This window comes from Apis mellifera, linkage group LG4, assembly GCF_003254395.2.
Source record: "Apis mellifera strain DH4 linkage group LG4, Amel_HAv3.1, whole genome shotgun sequence".
Taxonomy (NCBI): domain Eukaryota; kingdom Metazoa; phylum Arthropoda; class Insecta; order Hymenoptera; family Apidae; genus Apis; species Apis mellifera.
Window position 1 is genome coordinate 6037027 of NC_037641.1, and position 20970 is coordinate 6057996.

Genomic DNA, 20970 nt, shown 5'->3' on the forward strand with positions numbered 1-20970 from the left:
TATTATAATCCACGCGAAGGAATCGAAATCCTCCAGGAATATTTAACTCGAAGGTGCTTAAATCGTTTTTGGAAACACGCTTTCGTATTCGTGTTACGTTCTCACTGAACTTTTTTTACCAGAATCTAACGAATGCAAGAAAATCTGCTCCCCTTTTTTAAATAACAAAAGATATAATTTCAATTTTTAATATTTTGAATACCAAATACTTTGTTTCAAATCTGATTTGAACGAAAGAAAAAGAAAAATAATGGATTCAAAATATGCTCTTACATTTATTCGATTCACGAACGTCCAAAAAACGATCCCCAATTTTCTTCGCATACAAGAAACAAAGCAACCCTCTCTCAATCCATTACAAAATAGGGTGTCTCCTAGCTGGGATCCTATATAGGCACGAACCACCAGTCACGGTGGTTGATACGGCAACTTATCCACTTAGGAATACGCCCCCTAATACCGGAGGGATGGTCATGGTGGGGTGAGAATCGGTTGGGCGGTTTGGAGAGTTTCGCAGAAGTAACGGTGGCTGTTACCAAGTTGGGATAAACCGAGCTAAGTTCTCTTGGCTGCCGCTATTGGTTGCCTACCGACGAAAACCAAGTTTATTCTCTTCCTCCCTCTCCCTCTCTTCTCCATTTCACTTCCAAGGAATGATTCAAAGGACACCGATTCGCATAACGATTAGGTTAATTAAGGAGGAGAAGGGGGATATAACTGGATTGTTAATCGATATCTCGAATATTTGGGACAATCATCATCGATGATATTCTAAGTAAGACATTTTGGAAGTTAAAAATTAAAACGAGTTTCCTTATTGACTCGAGGATTGTCTATCTCTAAGGGATGTTTAAGGATGTTGAAATGTTTGGAACGATAACGAGATGTTTATGGGAGGAGTTGTCGAGTTGGGAGATGGATCGAAATTTGTGCATCTTGGGTGTGCTTGTTTTTCCCTGTTTTGTTAAGATGCGATAACGTTTCGTACATGTTTGTCGAGGAAATATTTTCGAACGAGAATAATTCGTTGTTGTTGTTGTCAATAATAAAAAGGATTGAAAGGAAAAGACACGGGGTAATTTTCTTATGGAAATAATATTTACTGATATTACTCGCGTGATAATAAATCTATAAAACGAATAAATAAATAAAATGGAGGACGACGCGTAAATTATTAAAAATAATTTAACGAGCCAATACTCGTTTCTCGATATTAGCGAGAAACGAGAATAATCGCCAGTGTATATTATATCGAGGAATTTTTCATTTATCAACCGGGTTGAAAGAGCAAACGTCGACAAAAGAATGTTGATATTAATATCGCCATAGAGGCAAAAGATACGCGAGGAGGATAATACTATTTTTTATCACAGAAGAGTGAACTAGGAGGAATTAAATTTTGAATTGAATATCAATCGCTGTATACATCATTTTTTTTCTTTTACCATTTAATATCCTATCCTATGGAACAATGTCTTGTATCCCGCACATTTAATTAATTAAAAAGACAAACTTTTTCAAACTCGTTCGCCTATTTAATAATACCTGTTTTATTTTCAATTAACAATAATCTTTCTCAAATAAATTATTAAATTCACGATATCAAATATTCTCTAATAATCCATTCGTGTAAATATAATTTCTCTTTCCATCTTTGAAATACTTTTTACGATCACGTCATAAATAATCGATATTGAAAGGAAATTTCAATCATCTTTCTCCGAAGGAGAAAATTTTCTAAAAAAAGAAACGTATCGGAATATATTCTCCCTCTTTTTGTTTCGAATCGATACCCGTCCCCGAGATGTATCCCGATTTATCACGCTTTCCGAACACGAAATACGATGATTTTTCCCTTTCGTTTACGCTTCTCTCTCTCGCTTGCCGTCACTGACCTATCCCAAGCGCAGCGCCCTTGCGCTGGTCAACGGCAGACGCTGAATCAGCAGTTTTTTTCCCCCACCACTGCTATTACTACGCGACGTACGCGAAACAATATATATATACAGGTCAGGCGAATTTCTAGCCCGCCATTCGGAAATCTTAGCACGCTTATTAAACTTCCATCCTATATCTGGCCAATTAATCGAGAATATCGATTTGAAAAATGTTTTTTCTGGACATTTGTTCCTTCTCCCTCCTCCTGGAAATGTTCAATTCTTCTTTCTCTATATCGAATTTAAATAATAAACGGAGGTATTTTTCTTTCAAATTTGAATTTTTCTTTCCACGAGACGCGAGTTTCACATCCAGAAAAATAATTTATTCGCAGAATTCTATCGTCGAATCGTATCTTACTCCACGAAAGAGATATTCCACGAGGAATATAATAATAAAAATAATAAAAAAAAAAAACTGGATATTTTTACGTATCCTACGATACAAAAAGTCCTCGACGATACGATTTCCCGAAGGCGAGAATTAATCCGACAGCCGTGCAAAATATGGAAGATTGAAGATTGTACCCGACCTAGGATTAGGATTTAAAGCGTTTCAACGGGGCTGCTGCTGCTCTCTGCAGATAAGATTTTCATTGTCCGTCAAGGTCGTGGAATATTTGTTCGATCCCTCTCCTTCCCTTGAACGGTCTCGATTCTCAAAGGATTACCTTGAATCCCCGTGGGAACTCTCCCGGTGAACGGGCCCCGTGAACCCCCTTGTTTTTCTTATTTCCATTTGCTCATTCCTGCCTCTCTGCGTTCTGTCAACGACTTCGCGTAATATATCTTGCCTCTTTGTTCAAGATTGAACATTCGTATCGCCCTCCCCCCGTAAAAACTTCGCATGGAAATGTTGAATGCTCGATAAAAATTTGAAATAATACTCGAAACGCATTTCTCGAACTTGTTTCTATTAATCGCAATTTTTATCTTTCTTTCTTTCTTTCGTATCCTATTTATAGAATGATTCGATATTCGTAGATATTCGTTCTGAGAATTAAAAAAAAAATTACTTTTCCTAAGATATTCCTTCCAAATAGCTGCTTTGAAAATTGTCAATTCGAGGATTTCGAAGGATGATCGAACTGTCTCGAGACCAGATTCACTTCCCCCTTGAATCGCGACGTCTTCTTTACGGCCATCGACCGTAGAGAGAGTAAACACATTTCCACGAAGTTTCGAGGAAAGGAAGAATCGTCATCCGTGGATTTAGACGCGCGACGTGCGAACGAGTTCGGATTTCCAACCCGATTTCGAGAGTCGATAAAATTGCTTCGGACGAGCGCGTGCTGAACTTTATCAACGATTTATTCGAAAAAATAAAACTTGGAATTAAATTTAAAACAAATTTCAAGTTGAAAATTCTAAATCTAAAATTCACGAATATTATTTTAATTAAGCATCGGCGTCCAGAAATTTTGGCTCACGATTTCAAGATAGATACTTTTTAACCTAACCTTTTTATGAAATATAAGAGGAAAGTAGAATCAGGGTACTCACGATATCGAAGTCGAGGTTCTCGGCTATCCAGTCCCTGCCTTGCTTGAATTCGTCGTGAAGGCCCATGATGTACAGAGTGTCGAGGCCATCTACGATGGTCGCCCCCATGTTCGACGCGCCGAAGATGCTCGCGCTGTGACCCCTCTTCGAGATCGGTCTCAGCTCGTTCTTCCCCCAGGCGTATCTCACGTAGTTGTCCCAGCCATGCTTCATCATCTGCGCGCATAAAACACGGAACCAGATTAATATATGTTCTCCTTACTTTAAGAAAGAGATTTATCGCGTGTGAATACTCGTTCGTGGCTCGAGTTCTTTCTTCGAGAATTTTAAAAAATTGTGAGGATTTATTGTTGTTATTATTATATTGTATGAGGGGATAAAAGAAACTTTTATCGAGAAGATTAAACAACTTTTGTATTTTCTTTTCTTTCGTACGCAACGAAAATTATTCATATTTTTATTACTTATTCGATTTTCTCGGAGCAGATTCCTTTTTTTAATCGAATGAAAATTTCGATCAATCAATGAATCGAATACGGATGCAATGATATCGAATTGAAACGAAATTTTAAATTGTAGAGATTGTCAATCATTCTTTTCTTCTTTCTATTTCTGAATTCTACAGGTGTCAGCCGCAACGCGATTGTTAATATTTTAAGAGAAGTTACGAGCGGACGTGGTTATAGCCGGTTAGATTGCATCGTGCACGCGTATTCACCTGGGTAATTACGCGGAGAAATAAGTTTCCGCGTGGAGAGCAGGAAAAACTTATGTGTGGCTCAGTCAAAGACACCATCAACTCTCCAAAGAAGTGATTCACTTCGGCCAACGTTATCAACGTTTCCTTTTTGCGCGTTTTTCTCGGGAAGAAAAACGCGCGCTTCCGTTTTGTTCGCCTGCGCTTTCACCGTTAAAACGCACGTGCCTCGCTTGTTCGAGATTTTTTCCAGGAAAAATAACTCGTTTCGACGTTATCTCGAAACGAAAATCCTTCTCTCTTTCTTCTTATTATTATTTTTTATCAGCAAGAATAAAACTTGGAGAAGATTCGAGAGATCGTTATGCAAAATTAATCAATTTAAAAAGGGAAGAGAAATCTCTCTTTTCTTCAAACATCTTCGAAAATTCTCAGCAAATTTCGATAACAGTGATTATTTCTGAAGAGAGCTTAAATTTTTCTTCAAATTGAAACCGAAGCCACGAGATCGATCGATTAATAATCGCAAATTGAATAATTGCGAAAATAAACGCAAGAATTATATAACGGCCTATCTAATTATCAAACAATCATGGCCACGTATCATCGCATTAAAACTCGATCAAAATCCGATTAAATCGAACCACCTCGTTCAAAATTACCATTGGAAAAGAAAAAAGAGGTAACCGCATAATACACTCTTTCGAAAGTTCATCGACAAACTTAGCTTGCACTTGTTCTCGAATGTTCTCCCTCTTTCCATCTTCATCCGTCGTGAATATCGTGGCGCGAAAAAAAAAATCTCACCCCTTTCTCATCCTTCTCTCTATGGATTTATTGTTTTTTTCTCTCTCTTTCTCTCTCTTTTTTATAACCACGATGACCGCAGAGAGAAGGACTCACTTCTGTTGGTGCCACCGGCCAGGGCTCACAGATATTATACTGGGCCTGAATTATACCGCCATAAAAACGTGATGAAGCGGCTGCGGACTGGCAGAGGCCGGCAAATGGCTCGAAAAATCAAAGAGAACGGGAATAATGGTCAACGAACGACTGGACAGGCTAATATATTCGTTTTTCTCGCTACGATCCGCGTAGCTCAAAGATCCGTCTATTATTTCTGTCTGGATCGACACGTTTCATCAATCTTTCTTCAAAATTTCTTTCTTCAAAATTTTCAGAATATTTCTTTCTCCATAGAGTCCCTTGATGTAATTTTTACATCTCTCAGGAAGTTCCTTTAAAAGTTTTGAAAAATGAAAATAAATAAATAAATAAATAGAAATGAAACTTTAAACATTGCGCGTTGGAAAGAATGAAGAAACATAGATAAAATATTATTTCTAAAAAGAGAAAGCAGATCGAAACGCGTGTTGTTTTTAATAATAATCTTAATATTTTCATTCTCAAAGAAATTTATAATGGCAGTTGGAAATTGGAAATTGGAGGGGAAGGGAGGGTACAAGAGATATGGAACAATTATGAACATTCGCAACAGCCAGAGATTAAATTTCAGGGAGGTTAATAAGCTAACGCTTGGGATTTAAATTTACTTGTCGATGGAATTATCTCTCTTCAAAAAAAAAAAAAAAAACGTGACAAAATGCGATTCGATTATTGAAATTAACGGGTGGACGCGATTCGAATATTTTTTTCTTTCGAAAAATCTTACAAATAATTCGTTTTCCAATCCCATTCTCAGATCAAAAATTAATTTTTCTTCCAGGGGGAGGAAAATTTGCAATATTCCCTCCTCTATGTAATTTCCAATTTACGCGGATCAAGTTGCTAAAAAAGGTTTAATCGTCAGATCAAAAGTTAATCGATCCCTTTGACGAGTAGCGAATTCAATCCTCCTATATCAACTCTGTTTCCAAAACTGTCCTTCACTCACAAATTAATTGATACGTTTTTAAAACATTTCGTTTCAACAGATTTATTAATTATCCTCGACCATTTTATCCCCTTATACCTTTAATATTCTTCCCTTTTCTCCCGTATAAAAATCCATATAAAACTCGAACAAGGAATAAAAATCCATCCCTCTGGTAACTTTAGAAAAGAAAGACAAAAATTATTCTTCTTCTTCGAAGTAGAAGATTTCGACAAAGAATACAAGGTGGACGACAAGATTGCGAAAAATCCCACGTTTTAAACTTTTTTTCCCCTCCTCTTCCGCAACGTTTCGAAAACGTATCGAGTTGTCACGTGCCCACGCCCTCGCCACCGTTCACCACCGAGGCACGAAATCGAGGCAGCATAATCCGTGGAGCGTGGAAGGCCGGCAAAAGGAGGAGGAAGAGGAAGGAACAATCCTCGCGGGTCGAGAGGTTGGTGCCCGGGCACGAAGGGGAGCGACGTAGCAGAAAATTGCGGAGGGCAGCCATCGTGGCGCGAATCGCGACGTTCCACCCTTTTTGTCGTTATCCAGGTAATCGCGGCTAATTTGTTCTGGCCCTTCCCCCCCTCCTTCGATGGTAATCTGGTTAACATCCGTGTTAGGATTAAACCATTAGCCCGGAAGGGAGGGCAAGTTTTACTGCGCGGTCTCGTTCGATTATTTCTTCCCCGTTAAGGGATTTCCCTTCCAGGATTCCATCTTCGCCTCCTTCTTTTTCTTTTTCTCTTCAAGATTGGAGAAACCGAACGATTCGTTGGAATTTCGTGGAATATTTTCATCGTTGTTGAAACGTCGATTGAAATTATATTATACGAAGCGGTGACACATTTGTGCAACTTCTTTAAAATTTCTTCCTTTTCTTTTTTTTACTCGTATTTATTTCATCACTCCAAGCGACTCGATCGCGTCTCTCCTCCCGCACCGCTTTGTGCCGTTTGTTTATTAATGGAAAACGCGGTGCAGCGTTTCCTTGAAAAGAAATTTTTTTTTTTTCTTTTCCCAAGCTCCAAGAGGAGGCGGAGGTGTGTTCCGTCGAGTGGCCCGTTGTTACGGAACGGGAGAGAAACCAACAGGGATTTATAAGGGTTTTTATATACAGGATGGCCTGGTACACGGAAGTATCACGAGTTGTTTCCTCGTAAATTATTAGAAATACCGAGGTTTTTTTTTTTTTCAACTCTTTTCTTTTTTTCTTTTAACTCTTCAACCGTGAAAATCACGGCTTCTGTTTTGTTAATTTCCATTTGTGAATTGTTTGTAATTTACTCTCACCTTCTTCTTTTTTATTTTCAAGTAAACGTTTAGTTAAACGCAGTTGGTTTAAAATATGAGATTGATTCGATGTTTTTAAATTTAAGCGAATTGAAGAATAAGAAATTCTGATAATTCCAAACAAATGCATATATATATCGAAAAAGTCTGTTAACTAACGCGCTAAAGCGTTCAAATGCCGTCGCTAACAGATTATCTTGCCAAATAGAGCCTGTTTGACGTATCAACTAACGCTTGTTTACAGAGCTCGCGTTCCCTACAAATAATTGCACGTTGGTCCTATCCTGAACAGAGAAACGCTGTTCAATCCATCGAGTCGAAATTAATTGCCAATCCAATACGATCAACCATCCCTTCTACTTCTCCTCCAACGATAAATCGATAAGAAAGGGATAATTAAACGGAGGAAAAACATCCTTTTAAAATATATACATCACTTTTCAATATATCATAAAAGAAAAGGCATTTTAATTCGTAAATTATTAAATTGTCAAAAAACGAGAGACAATATATGTTCTAAATTCTTCATCGACGATTATTAAGACACGATAGATATAGCACAGTTGAATACATAAAGATATGTTACATATCCTATATCTGTGCACAGTTTGATTGCACACACTCCTCCCCTCCCTTCAATCTTAACTTGGAATATTTCCTTTCCCCCGTTTCGATTTAACTTTTTAATAGTATTTCGATTCGTCGCTTCTATTTTCCACGTGCACCTCCTCTCCTCTCCTGTCCCACACTCGCTTCGAGAGATCTAAATGGAGAAACGCGTCTCTCTATTTTTATCGATTTTTCTCTCCTTCTCTCTTCTCCACTACGCGTTGCGATTCGTTTGCATGCATAAATCACCTCTCCTCCAACCCTTTACCTCCACGTTCCAATTTATCTCCCCCAAACTCTACTGCTATATTCTTTCCCTATCGTATTTATCCCCGCTTCTTGTCTTTTCATTCCAGCTTCATTTTTACTTCTATTAAATTCTTCGTCACGGAATTTCTTAGTTATCTCTCTTAATCCAAATTCTTCCCACTTAACTCAGAATCCTTCGATTTTCCACTCTTCCTTTCTCTTTCCTTCCCTTTCACTCTTCTATTTATCCCGCGCAACAGCGAGTATTTTTCGCGAAAGCCCATTTAAAGAGTCGCCGTCCTCTCCTCTCCCTCCCTTCTTCTCTCTCTCTCCATAAAAGGTTCCACAGAGTTTATGATCCGCTCGACGCTGAGATATTACTAACCGCGGTTTCGCCGGCTCCATTAAATTACGCAGAAGAATGCAGGGAGGACCGTTTTATCCTCACAGCGGTTTACGAGTTTCCGATAAAGGTCAAAGGATAGAATTAGTTTCGAGGAGATATATGTGGAGAGAGGGAGAGAGGGAGAGGTTTCCACTCCCATTTGGTCGGAAATAGATGTTTCGTTGCATGAGTTTTATTTAGAGTAGGGGAGAAACAGGTACAGATGCCGGTTATGGGTTTACTTGTTATCTTCTATCTGTGTTATTGATTCTACATTTGTCGGGCAAATGATCGTTTCGAGGGGAAAGTTTTTGTCTTTTTTTTTTTCATGCTCGGCAAGATGGGGATTAAATCTTGATTCGATCGATAAAATCGAAATATGCTCCGATTTTTTTTCCTTTTTTCTTTTCAAGGAATTGGAAAATCAATTCTTCTTAGTGGATATTAATTGTGTGAATATGGTGTATAAATATATCGTTTATCAACGATTGTTATTATTGTTCGCAGTGAATGATTTTAATTTTATCGAAGAAGAAGAAGAAGAAGAAAAGAAGCAGGGGTTGTTCGTTCGTGTTAAAAAATTATCAAGAATGGAACAACTTCTTTAATAAAGGATATTTCTTGAATTTCATTTCTGGCTCGAAGGAGATACAAGCTGGTGCACAGTTTACAATTTCTTCAGCGTTCTCTGTACTACTGTGTATAAGATGGAAACGGAAGTTGTCCGACTTCTTCGAAACTTTTTTCCCCCTTTCCACGACGATTCGTTGTAACTCGTTGTATCTCTCCTCTCTACCTTAACGGGATCTTCGTTAAAAATATCTTCGCTCGTGCTTCGAAAGATTGTGCCCGGATAGGATTGAAAAATACCGAGGATATACCGACAAATATTTTATGATCCCCGACTGATGACAGAACAAACGAACAACGAAGAATAGGAAAGATCCGAGAGAGATCCTCCTATGGGTTGCCCTCAACATTCGAAATTTAAGAGAGTTTCTTACTTGGTTCCGGTTGTTATATATATATAAATCTTTGTGCAAGACTCTTTTTATTTTTTTGTGAATGATGAGAAACTTTATCCGTATAAAAATTTATTTTTTACAAATGATTTTGATTTTTGTTATCTGTATATCTTTTCACGAGAAACTTTATTCATATTCGAGTTTTATTTTTAAATAATCAGATTCATTTCCTTTTCATTATTTTTGCAATTTCTTAATTGCTATGATTTTCTTTTTTTAATTTCAATTTCTGTATCAAATAATATAAAAATTTCATCGAAAACAATGATCGTATAATAAATCTGGGATTTCGAAGTAACGAAATTAAAAAAAAAAAAGAATTTATCGTTTTTCTCGTAAAATAACTAACTAGTCGGACAATAACGCTATGTAAATTTAGTTTAAATTGGATGAACTAGTTGCACGCATACAAGTTCGATACAACTATATCCGCGCTATCTTGTTCGTAGCGAACACGATTGTATCCAAAAGTTCAATATCCTCTGACACTGGCCGCAAACCAGAACCGATACATAATACAACGCGTAATGCTAAGTTTCTCCACGATATAAACCTTTGAATTATGATAAACGGACCACGATTCAACCCTGTACTTCCAAAGTGTGATAAACACAATTTGTGGGATAAATATAAAAAAAAAGAAAAAGAGACTTGTAGAGAAATAATTTTCATACGTGAGATACGAAAGATATCGTTGCATCTGGTTGATTAACAATTGCGATGGTTAATTAATTTATAACTTTCTTTTTTTTGCACAAGATTTTAATCGAGTATATTTTAAATATATTTCGAAAAAGAATATATTTAATATATTTATTTGAAATATATTTAAAATCATTTAAAAAAATATATTAAAAAATTATTATTTAAATATATTTCGAAAAAGAATATATTTAATATATTTATTTGAAATATATTTAAAATCATTTAAAAAAGTATATTAAAAAATTATTATTTAAATATATTTCGAAAAAGAATATAATTAATATATTTATTTGAAATATATTTAAAATTATTTAAAAAAATTATTATTTAAATATATTTCAAATAAATATATTAAATATGTTTCGAAAAAGAATATAATTAATATATTTATTTGAAATATATTTAAAATTATTTAAAAAAATTATTATTTAAATATATTTCAAATAAATATATTAAATATGTTTCGAAAAAGAATATAATTAATATATTTATTTGAAATATATTTAAAATTATTTAAAAAAATATACTAAAAAATATATTCAAAATTATTTAAAACACAATTTTATTTAAGTAATATTCTTTCGAGGAGAGAGCAGAGGGAAACACGTCCGTTCCGCTCCGTGTCCGGGGAACGACTGCGTTAAATCGATACTTTCGATATCAATGACAATCGATGTTTTCGTTTTCCGTGCCGTACGATTTATATTCGCGTTTCACATTGAGGCGATCGTAACGATATATAATCAAATATACGTGTACAAAATTTGTATCAAACGTATTCTTTTTTTAATTTTTATTTGTATTCAAAGAAAAAAATATTATGGAAAAGTGTTTTTTATAAATTTGATGCTCGACGCTAGAAAATGTATTACGTAGCATTGATAATTATTATGGAGGATGGAAAAGGAGAGGTCATATATGAAACTGACCTTCGTTTTTTTTTTTTTTAAGTGGAAACGCACAATTTTTAATATGCACGAATCAAAGTACCTTTGTGTTTTCCGTTTTATAAAACTTTATCGTTTGTTTCTTCGCCTTTCGTACAATAAATTTTCAAAATTTTAACGATTCTTCGAGATACTCTTAATGATACTCTTTTAAAGCAAATTGCATTCATCCATTTTTTCCTCTTTAAACGAAATATCTCGCAAAATTTCAATCACAGCTTGGTTCGATGCCAATCTTTCTTATCCGTTTAAAATTAAAATTCAGCTTGGTAGATCCTCAGGGATTACCTCAGGATGTGATACGCGTGTGGCACGTTTCTTCGTCATCCCGAAGGATCATCGAAACAAGAACCGATCTTCGTGGGAGGACGAGGCCAATTATAGCGTCGAATATCATTAATCGAGAAGAAAACTTCAACGATTCGATCATATTCGCTCTCATCGGTGTCGAGAACGGTGTAAAAAATATATAAATAACGGAAAGTAAAGATTATTTGAAGAATTTTTCCTTTCTTCTTTTCTCGACAAGAAATGTAATAAATATTTTTGGAAATCAATCGAATATAATTAAAATTTCTACATCATTTCCACATATTTATTTTAAGATATTATTCTTTTCACATTCTTCGTGCTTTTCAATGACTTCACCACTTTCTCATATATCCTACATCCCGGAGAAAGAAACGACAAACAAGTTTCTATTCGACGATGAATCAATAACATCTTGCTTGTCTGTCTTAGACGAATTAACGAGTGCTATTATAATATAACGAACAAGTAACACACCTTCAAGTCGCGCGTATACTTAAACTTTATAAAGATGCATGCTCACAAATGCATAAAGTATTTATGCGTGATTCGAACGTGGAAAAATTCATTCACGAAACGCAAAAAACCAAACTATTTATGCAGATAACTACACATATACTGATATTTTCTAATAGTTTTAGCGTTATAATATATCATACACGATGTAGAGAAAGTTAAAAAGAAAAAGCATTTGCATCTTTTTTCAATTCTTCCATTTTCAAATCTTCCACAGACAAACGCTCCTCAACTAAAATCACTTTCTCCACCGATATCAAATATCACCGATACAACGCACGATCCTTACTCGAAATTCTGCCAAACCAAGGTTTGATCGATCGGGGATGGAAAGCCGTGGAGAGAGAAGATCCAACGGACGCCCGTTGAAACGCACAAACGACACTTCTTGGGTACGTGGCTCGAGTTGCTCGATCAAGGGGGATGGAGGGATGGGGCAAAAGACCGGAATTCTACACCGACGACGACCCTCAACGGAGGTATACTATAATTATGTCGTCTTTGTTTATTGTCGAGATGGCGCGCTCATTGTGCAGCTTGGGGGCTAATAGCGTGAATTATTCCTCGTAACGACCGACACCCCTTGCACCACCCCCATCTCTCTCGATCCGTGAATGAAAGCTCGCTTCAACCGACCGTTTACACACACGCGCGCGTTCTTCTCCCTTTCTGTCTTTGTGTTCCAAGCAGAGAGAGAGAGAGAGAGAAAGAGAAGGGGCGTCTTGAGCAATTTGGGATCGAGGGTTGGGTGGTGAAGAATACGTTGGAATTCTGGTCGAGGAAGCTTCTTTTCATTGTCGAAGAAGATTTGTTTCGAACGAACGTGGCGTCTAATTTTTTGGAAAAATTTTTTAAAACTATTTGGGATGTATGTACGCGGTTCTTAAATTTTGTGTTGAGTGTTTTTAGAGAGGATTTTTTTTCTGTTGTACAATTAATTTAGCGTGTCAAGTTCAAATATTTAAACTTTTAGATCAAATAAATTTTTTAGCGAACTTTTCATCGAAGCCAAACATCGTATGATATATTTATACAATTTATCGACTCGGTCAAATATTATTTTCTCTATAAAAAAAAAAAAAAATCACGAACAGGTTAATCGAGGAATAGATGTATATTTACCTTTCGAGGGAAACTAACTTCATCGTCATTCAATTTCGTTATTTTATTTTACGCGGGTATAAGATAAGAGATCTCAAATTTCTCGATCGAATCAAGCTTTAAAAGAAAAAGAAAAAAAGCTTCTTTAAATCACGCGACATACACACGGAATAATTTCGATTCGTGCATTTGTTGCGTTCCTCGTCGTGGTTCGTCGAATTTCTCATTAACCGAGGCCACGATTTATGAAACACCCTGTCCCCCACCCACGCCCTTCTATCGTTTCTCCCTTAACCAGCGTCTCATTAAAAGGAACCGCTTCCATTGTGCCAGACCCGTTCACCCGACGGACAATGCGACTTTGTCGGAAGGTCCATTTGTTCGAATATCATCGCACGCCTTCCTCCGCACCGGAAATGGTAATCAGACTCGGAGAACATCCTTCTTCTTCTTCTTCTTCTTCTTCTTCTTCTTCTACAGCTTTTGGTAAAATTTATAAAATTAATATTAAAGATATGTTTCCTTTCTTCCATCTTCTAATTTTAAATTAATATAAAACTCTTTAGTTTTTCGGAGTATTTTCTCGAAAGAAAAGTGCACAAAGTGTTGAACAAAATTTTCTCGTCGAAACTTTTCGTATTAATTTTTTAAACGACTATCTTCGTATAATATTTCTATCCTAGGATCTTTGATTTATTCAGTTTTCTCATACTCGTAATTCCTTTCCTTCGACGAAGGTTTATCTCCCTTTTTTTAAAATTTTATCCTATCGAGGTGCAGATACAGATCTCGAGAGGATAATAAGCCAACGTACATCCGCGATTATCGCCTCGAAACATATCGTTGAAACAGTATATTCCAGCTACAACGTACGGCGGCGCATACACGATTTGCATGCGTGCCGATAATTAGAGGCAACGTTTAAAGCTCGATCCCTAATACGTCGGGATTAGTGATCGTTTGAGTAGCGCGCTGCTTGGCCCCATGTAATCAGATCGACGTCGTGCGGAATCGATTTTGACGCCATTTCGCCCGTGTTATACGAGCTTTCGATGCACAATACACGTTTCCCCGTTGGTTAAGGTATTTACCGATCCAATCGAAACGTCTCGAAACTTGACGGGACTATTATTATTATTATTATTATAGCCCACGATTAATAATAAAGTAATTTCGATCGATCGGTTTTTTAAATAAACGCGTGTGTATTGAAAATAACAAACATGTGTTGTAAAGAACACGTGTTTACGTGTCGTATCTTGCATTCTTGGTTACTATAAATTTAATTAACGTGTTTTCGTTCGGTAAATGTACAATTAAATGGGGAAACCGGTTGAAATACGGTGTGCAAATGGAAAAAGAACAAGTATGTATTATTAATCGATTGTTCTCGTTTTTATATACCAGAATTTTATATAATTAATCGTCGCTCAATGTATCGAAGGAGAGAAAAAATAGTTTAAACAAAAGAAAAAGAATTAATTTCGATCGTATTATCATAATAAATGTACAATGTGCGAGAGAAATAATATTAGAAAAATATTGAAAATAGTCCGTGAATACAAGATTAGAAGAAAAAGAAAGAAAAATCGATGTGACAATTGCACAATCTCAATTACATGACTCATCCTCGTGTAAAATATTCACAAGCACAGAGTTTAAAATTCCAATAACTCTTAATCGAACGTTGAAAAAGAACCATCAGTCGACCAATCGCAATTATAATAAAAATTTCGTATAATCTAAAGATTCACAATACCAGAAACGATCGCAATCGTTTCAAAATATAATAATTAAAATATTACGAACCCTCGAAATCACATGATTCGAAATTTCGACAATTCCTTAACCAAATATCGAATCTCATTCACCGCTCTACTATTTCCAACTAATATCCGCAATATTAAAAACCTCGTTTTAAACCTCTCCTCCCCCCCGAGCGACACTCCTCTCCCCTTAAACGAGCAATTTATATTCAAAACGATCGAAAAAAAAAAAAAAACGGTCGAATCGCCGAGTACCGAGGTTAAACGATGGTTTTTATTCCATCGATGATACCCTCCTCCCTCCTCCAATCCTCCTCAGATCCATCCAAGATGGAGCGCGAACGATAAATCGAGATCCATATCTCGAAACGCGCGGTTTACCCGTTTCGTGAATTACGCGAGGTCCACTTGCAAAGCAAATTGCTTCGTTCGAAATGAACGATGTGTACCTCGAGAGCTCGAGGGGAGATCTCTCTAAGCTCTCTCCCCATAACGTGGCCATAACGAAACACGTCGTTTCGAGAAGAGGGGGGAGGGAATTTACCACGAGAAGAGAATTCGTGGCGATCCAATTACGGAACTAATTATATCCCCGGCAAGCGTAAAAATAGCGCGTTATTATAGAGCGAGGAATAGAAGTTGGGCTTCTAAAAGGAGGGGAGAAACGAAGAAAGAGGGGGGTTTCGTGAATGGAATTTTAATCCTTTGAGAGGGGAAATTTATGGAGAGTAGGGAGAGACTTGTTTTTTTTTGGAGAAATGAAAAATTTGTGAATGGATTTGGAGATGGAGAAGGATACTCGATTATTGTAAATTAAAAAAGGGGAGTATTACCTTTTGATTTTTTGGGAAGAGGAGAAAAATTTTGTGTATTTTTTTTTAGAAATATCAGTTTATAAATTTCCTCCTTTTTGGAAGGTAATATTTGCAGAATTTTCGTATTTACGAATTTTCTTGTTAATATTTCACAAAAATTCGAAAATTCTTCTCTTCTTTTGCAAATAATAATTTGCGGCGTTTCACATTTATTCGCTTGTAATATTCCGACCAACGAGTCGAAGCTTTTATTAATTCTCATAAAGTGGACAGCATTATTAATAAATTTAAATCGAATCTCTCATTTTTCTTTCTTTAAATAATATTTCGCGTTTGCCGTTCAAAAATTTCAGGATAAATTCAATCTGAATTCTAAACGTGGAAAACCATTTTTTTTACGATGTTACCGTTGAGTTTTCTAGAAAAGAATTTTCCAAAAAGAAACGAAGGCCGATAAATTCTAACGATTCTAACTAAATTAGATAATGATCGATTGTTCTTTTAACAAAACCGATTTGATCGGAGGAAATCGATTAAATTAATCAAAAAAAGAAAAAAAAAAGCAAGATTTGTCAATTTGTGGCCGTGCATTAGTGCTCCATTGACACTTTTAAGAATAATCCCATCGAATGTCCATTAAACGAACATCTCTATCTCGATTTCCTTCATTTCATTTAAACGTTTCTAATCTCTCTCTCTCCCTACTTCCTTTTTTTATCGATTAGAAAAATTTAATGCATCCATAAGATACTATTTTTACAATTGTATACAATAAATAATAAACCACGATTCACGATTACTTTCTGCTTGACGCACAACAAACTATTTTCCACCCCTTTCCAAAAGGCTCGAATCGCGTTCTTTAACGCGTTGTTCTTTCAAAACAATCAAGAAACGGGGGAAGCGGATTAATTCACCAAAATCCGGATATATTGGATCGTGGGCCACAATTATCCATGGCTTTCAATTAGCGAGCATTGTTTCGGACAAATCCATCAGCCAGAAGGGATTGATGCGGATAACGATAATCAGCCGGTCGAAATAGATTTACAGGAAACACAACGCGCACAGGGAGACAGGAGGGGGAGGGGAGGGGAAGGGTTGAATTAGAGGATGGAAAGACGGGCGGAGCTTTCAAAGGGATAATCGTTCCGGCAGAACCTCGAACCGGCCTTAATGTGATTGACTCGTTTTATCGCGCCGATCTTCCTCTCCGGGCGGAATTATCGCGGATATCCAGTTTACCGCTCTTTGCTAAATTAATTACGCGGCAAGATGCAGCCAACTCAACCTCTCCCTCCGATCCCAACAGACGCCCTCAACTCTGGAATTTTGCTCTGTGAATTTCATCATGATTTATTTCTCCAACTTTCTCGATGATTATATATCACGTTTGATCCAAGATAATGATGATAATTTCAAAGAGTGAAATAAAGTGTTTAGGGATTGTTTTGGAATTTTTCCTTTTCTCTAATTTGTTCTCTGATGATGAGAGGGCAAGGATATAACGTAACGTCTCAGTCAGTCATTTCTTTGATCAAAATTTTAGTATTAAATATATTCGCGATTATTAAACGAATATTTATGAGATCATTTCAAATTACGATTTTATCGAAAAATAAAATTTGTATTTCCACGGTTGTTTTCAAATTGACACGCGGTGTGTTTGAAATTACGTTCGACTAATCCTCCGTCTTGGCCGTTTCCGTGCCATTGTCTTCGCCCTCTTCGTTTCATCCCCATTTTCTACGCGGCGAGACGATTATTGGCCGGCCTCGACAAAGGATTCATTGATTTTCCCTTCGCGATTCTCTTTAATTTCCGCTCCTTTTCGACGCCGCGCCACGGGACTTGCAGCGAACCGCAAACACCGACGAATGGAAAAGTCACCAAATTTTTCAAACCGTGTTCTCTCGACTTTCAAACCATCGAAATGCAATGGTGTCGAGATTGAATTTAAGCGATGAAATATCGTTTGCATGCGAGGCAATGTTTTCCTCCCCTCTCAATTATTATAAATGAAAATATAACATAGAGAAAGAAACTCAAGATCCTGAAGATTTTCAATGAATATTTGTACTCGTATAAATGTAACGAGTTATGCACGTGGATCAATTTTTTTTTTCTCCTCATCGAAGGATTTTTCTATTTTCATCGAGGGAGTGAAATCAAAATTTCAAAATTTTTAACGCGTTTCGAATTTTCGAACTCGATTTTATCTCTTTTATTTTTTTTTCTTTTTTCTACAACGAAATAATAGAGTATTAAAATCCTCTGATAAAACGTTTTACGCGTTTAAAGTGATCCTCTATCCCGTGGCAAAGTTATATTTAAAAAAAAAAAAAAAATTATAAAAACATCGAGAAACTTGAAGGGTCGATTTCACCCCTTCAAAGCGAAATATCCCGCTAAAAAAAAAAATTGCTCCGTAATCCATTATGCTCTACATAACTCTGCAAAAGTGTGATTCGATAAAAAGCGAAATTTTCGTATCATTTCTTACGCGATAAATCCCAAGAAATTCTCATTAACCCCATAAAATCGATCTAAATTGTTTCCAAATCATCGTCCATTTCCGAGGGAATTCGAATTCCAACAATTTCGAGGGGCGAAAAGAGAGATCGGTCTCTGTTTGAACAACGAATTGCCGGTTTCCCTAAACAGAAAGAGAGAGAAAGAGAGGTAGGAACGAGGTTGAAACTCGAGCCACGGGTTTTAAATTAAGCAATCGTTAAATCACTGACAGCATCCAGTGATGAAACGTTTCCACGTTGCGGCCAACGCCTCAATTACCGCATCACGAAATGGCGGATAATTTCAGATTATATCGGGCCCTGGTATCGTTCCAAACATCACGTGTATTACGCGAGAAGAATCACGCCTCGTGGATCGCAGCGTTTCTTTCATCCCTCGAATGCAGATTTCTTTCTCGACGGACGAGAAAACTTTCTTTCTTTCTCTCTCTCTTTGACTTACCTTCTTTCTTTCTTTCTTTTCTTGCAAAGATACTTTCAGATATGCTTCCACAAATCCACCAGATGTCTCGTGATATCAATTTGTACGCGAAAAATCGAGAACAGTAGCTCTCTACAAATACCTCTTACCTTAAGCTTCGAATTAAGCATTCGATTTTTGGTGAAATGGAGGGGAAGAAGCTCGATTCACGAGCGCAAAGAAAACGCTAATCTGAGATATACAATTTTGAGAATACTACATAAATCTCCAAAAAACTTTCGTCTGCTTTCCTCACAAATTGCAATTAACTTTATTACACGCCTCTCGACCAATCTCCAACATTCATTCCAGATCAGAGAAAAGTCTCTCAACTCTTTCGATATTAACAATCCCACCTCTCCGTCAACTCCTCCTCCTCATCTATTCCCATCTCGAGGAAAAAGCAAACGAAAACGGCGAAATTCCCATGAGAAACGTCTCCACGTATCAATGACCACCACTGATGTATACACATGTACAAGTGGAGAGCAAAGAAAGATAGAGAGAGAGAGAGAGGATGAGAGAGCAGACACGCTCTGGAACCGCTTACCTCTTTGATCTTCTCGCGGCGCTGATTAGTCACGTCATCCAGGGGTGGATTAGGCGGTTTAATGACGTAGGGCCCGGGGACGGGGACCGGCGGTGGTCCGACCGCGGACGGCTCCGACTGTCTCTGCCTCGGGTCCACCCATCGATCCTTATCCTCGAGGGGTTTCGCCTCGTCCTGGCCCGGGATCGCGTTACTCTGCACCCATGCGGGGTTCGCTTGCTGCTCGCTGCTGCGCTCCTCGGGCGCCCCTCCACGCTCCACCACGTTCGCGAGATCACGACGCGTGACGAACGTGCCGGTGAGAAGGACGATCAGTATCACGGACAGGAGTCCGCTGATCGCCAACCTCTGCATCAGCCGCATCTCGTCCAGGCACTTGCTGCACTCCCACAAGCCGCCCGGAGTTGCAGATGTTTCGCTCGTATTGGCGGAGCTGTGCGTGGAACACGTTACATGTACACGTGATGTGTGCGTGCGCGCGTGCGCGTGTGTGTGTGTTGAGGCCGGAATTTTTTCTTTCTTTCTTTCCTTTCTTTTCTTTTTTTCCTCGAAATTTTCTCGAACGTACAGTTGGTTAGCAGTTTATTATTTTATTATTCGTTTTCAGGGATTTGTACGTGGAAGATTGAAAAGGATCTTGGAATTGAACGAAATGAAGGTACGCATCGTCCTCTTCGATTTCAGGATAGTCGGTTTGTATTCAGGATGAATGGTAGAGTGGGATTATTTATAGATACGTACAAGATGTCGAGATTCTGGGGATGGTAGAAAACTTTGTTATGTATATATTAAGCCTATATAAAGTTTATACGTCAAGTTTTGGCTAAGTTGATTATTAGTTTTATTATAATTAATGTTAAATTTCGAGGATTATGCAGACTTATTACAGATAGTCGAATGCAAGTTCTTTGGACCCACATAATTACTCCACATAACAAAGTTTAAATCTTTAATTTTTTACGAGGAAAATTGGACGATTCGAAAGTTTGGAAATCTCTTTGACTTTTCATCCACTCGAATTGCCAAATTTTCCTCTCATTGGTTGTACATCTTCACTTCTCAAATCGACCATTGACCATAAAATCTACTAAAAAAAAGAAAAAAAAGAAAAGAAAAAGAAAAAAAAACAAGAATATTCGAAGATTCGTAGTAGAGTAGTTGAAAGAAGTAAAGAAAGTCTTCGTAAAAAAAAAAAAAAAAAAAAAAGAAAAAGAAAAAAAGAATCGGCGATTAGAATCGAACGAGAGTGGCGTGAAATCAGGCGAGGGTGCGAACACACCGGAGGCACTTACTTGCGGGCCACCTGTTGTAGGTAATTCGAGCACCCCGACGAGTGCTCAATGGTCGTTTTAAGTAGCCTTCAACGACGGCGGCCGCGCGTTTTCAGCTCGCGTCCCTTTGCTTCGATCTCATCGACTCGGAATTCTCGTCAGCTGCGAAGAGAGAAATTCACTGTGTTCGGTGAACAGGCGCACAAACACCACGAAAAATCTTCCCTTTCCTCGTATGCGTCTCGCATGTTTCTTCTGAGTTCGACTCGCTTTGATTCGTCCCTACGTCGTAAAACGTTAACCGATAAACCTTCTCCATAAACGAGGGGTTTTTTTCTTATTTATTTTATCACTTAATCACCTATTTAAAAAGCCTCTCGTTTGTATCTCAATTTTTGAAAGATTCGAAATTTATTCGT

At 37.2% G+C, this 20970-nt stretch overlaps 1 protein-coding gene across 8 annotated transcripts in view; it reads right to left on the reverse strand.

Moving 5' to 3' along the window:
- The window catches only part of LOC100576383 (mannosyl-oligosaccharide 1,2-alpha-mannosidase IA), a 477580-nt gene that overhangs the window by 61154 nt on the left and 395456 nt on the right, over window positions 1–20970 (reverse strand). For 6 of the 8 annotated variants that reach the window (XM_026440483.1, XM_026440484.1, XM_026440486.1 and 3 more), the window contains exon 3: window positions 3441–3656. In XM_026440483.1, the coding sequence (XP_026296268.1) occupies window positions 3441–3656 (216 nt within the window). Of the gene's footprint in view, window positions 1–3440; window positions 3657–19280; window positions 19714–20572; window positions 20714–20970 lie in introns of all 8 variants that reach the window. The other 2 variants (XM_026440488.1, XM_016911775.2) reach the window with 2 other exon arrangements.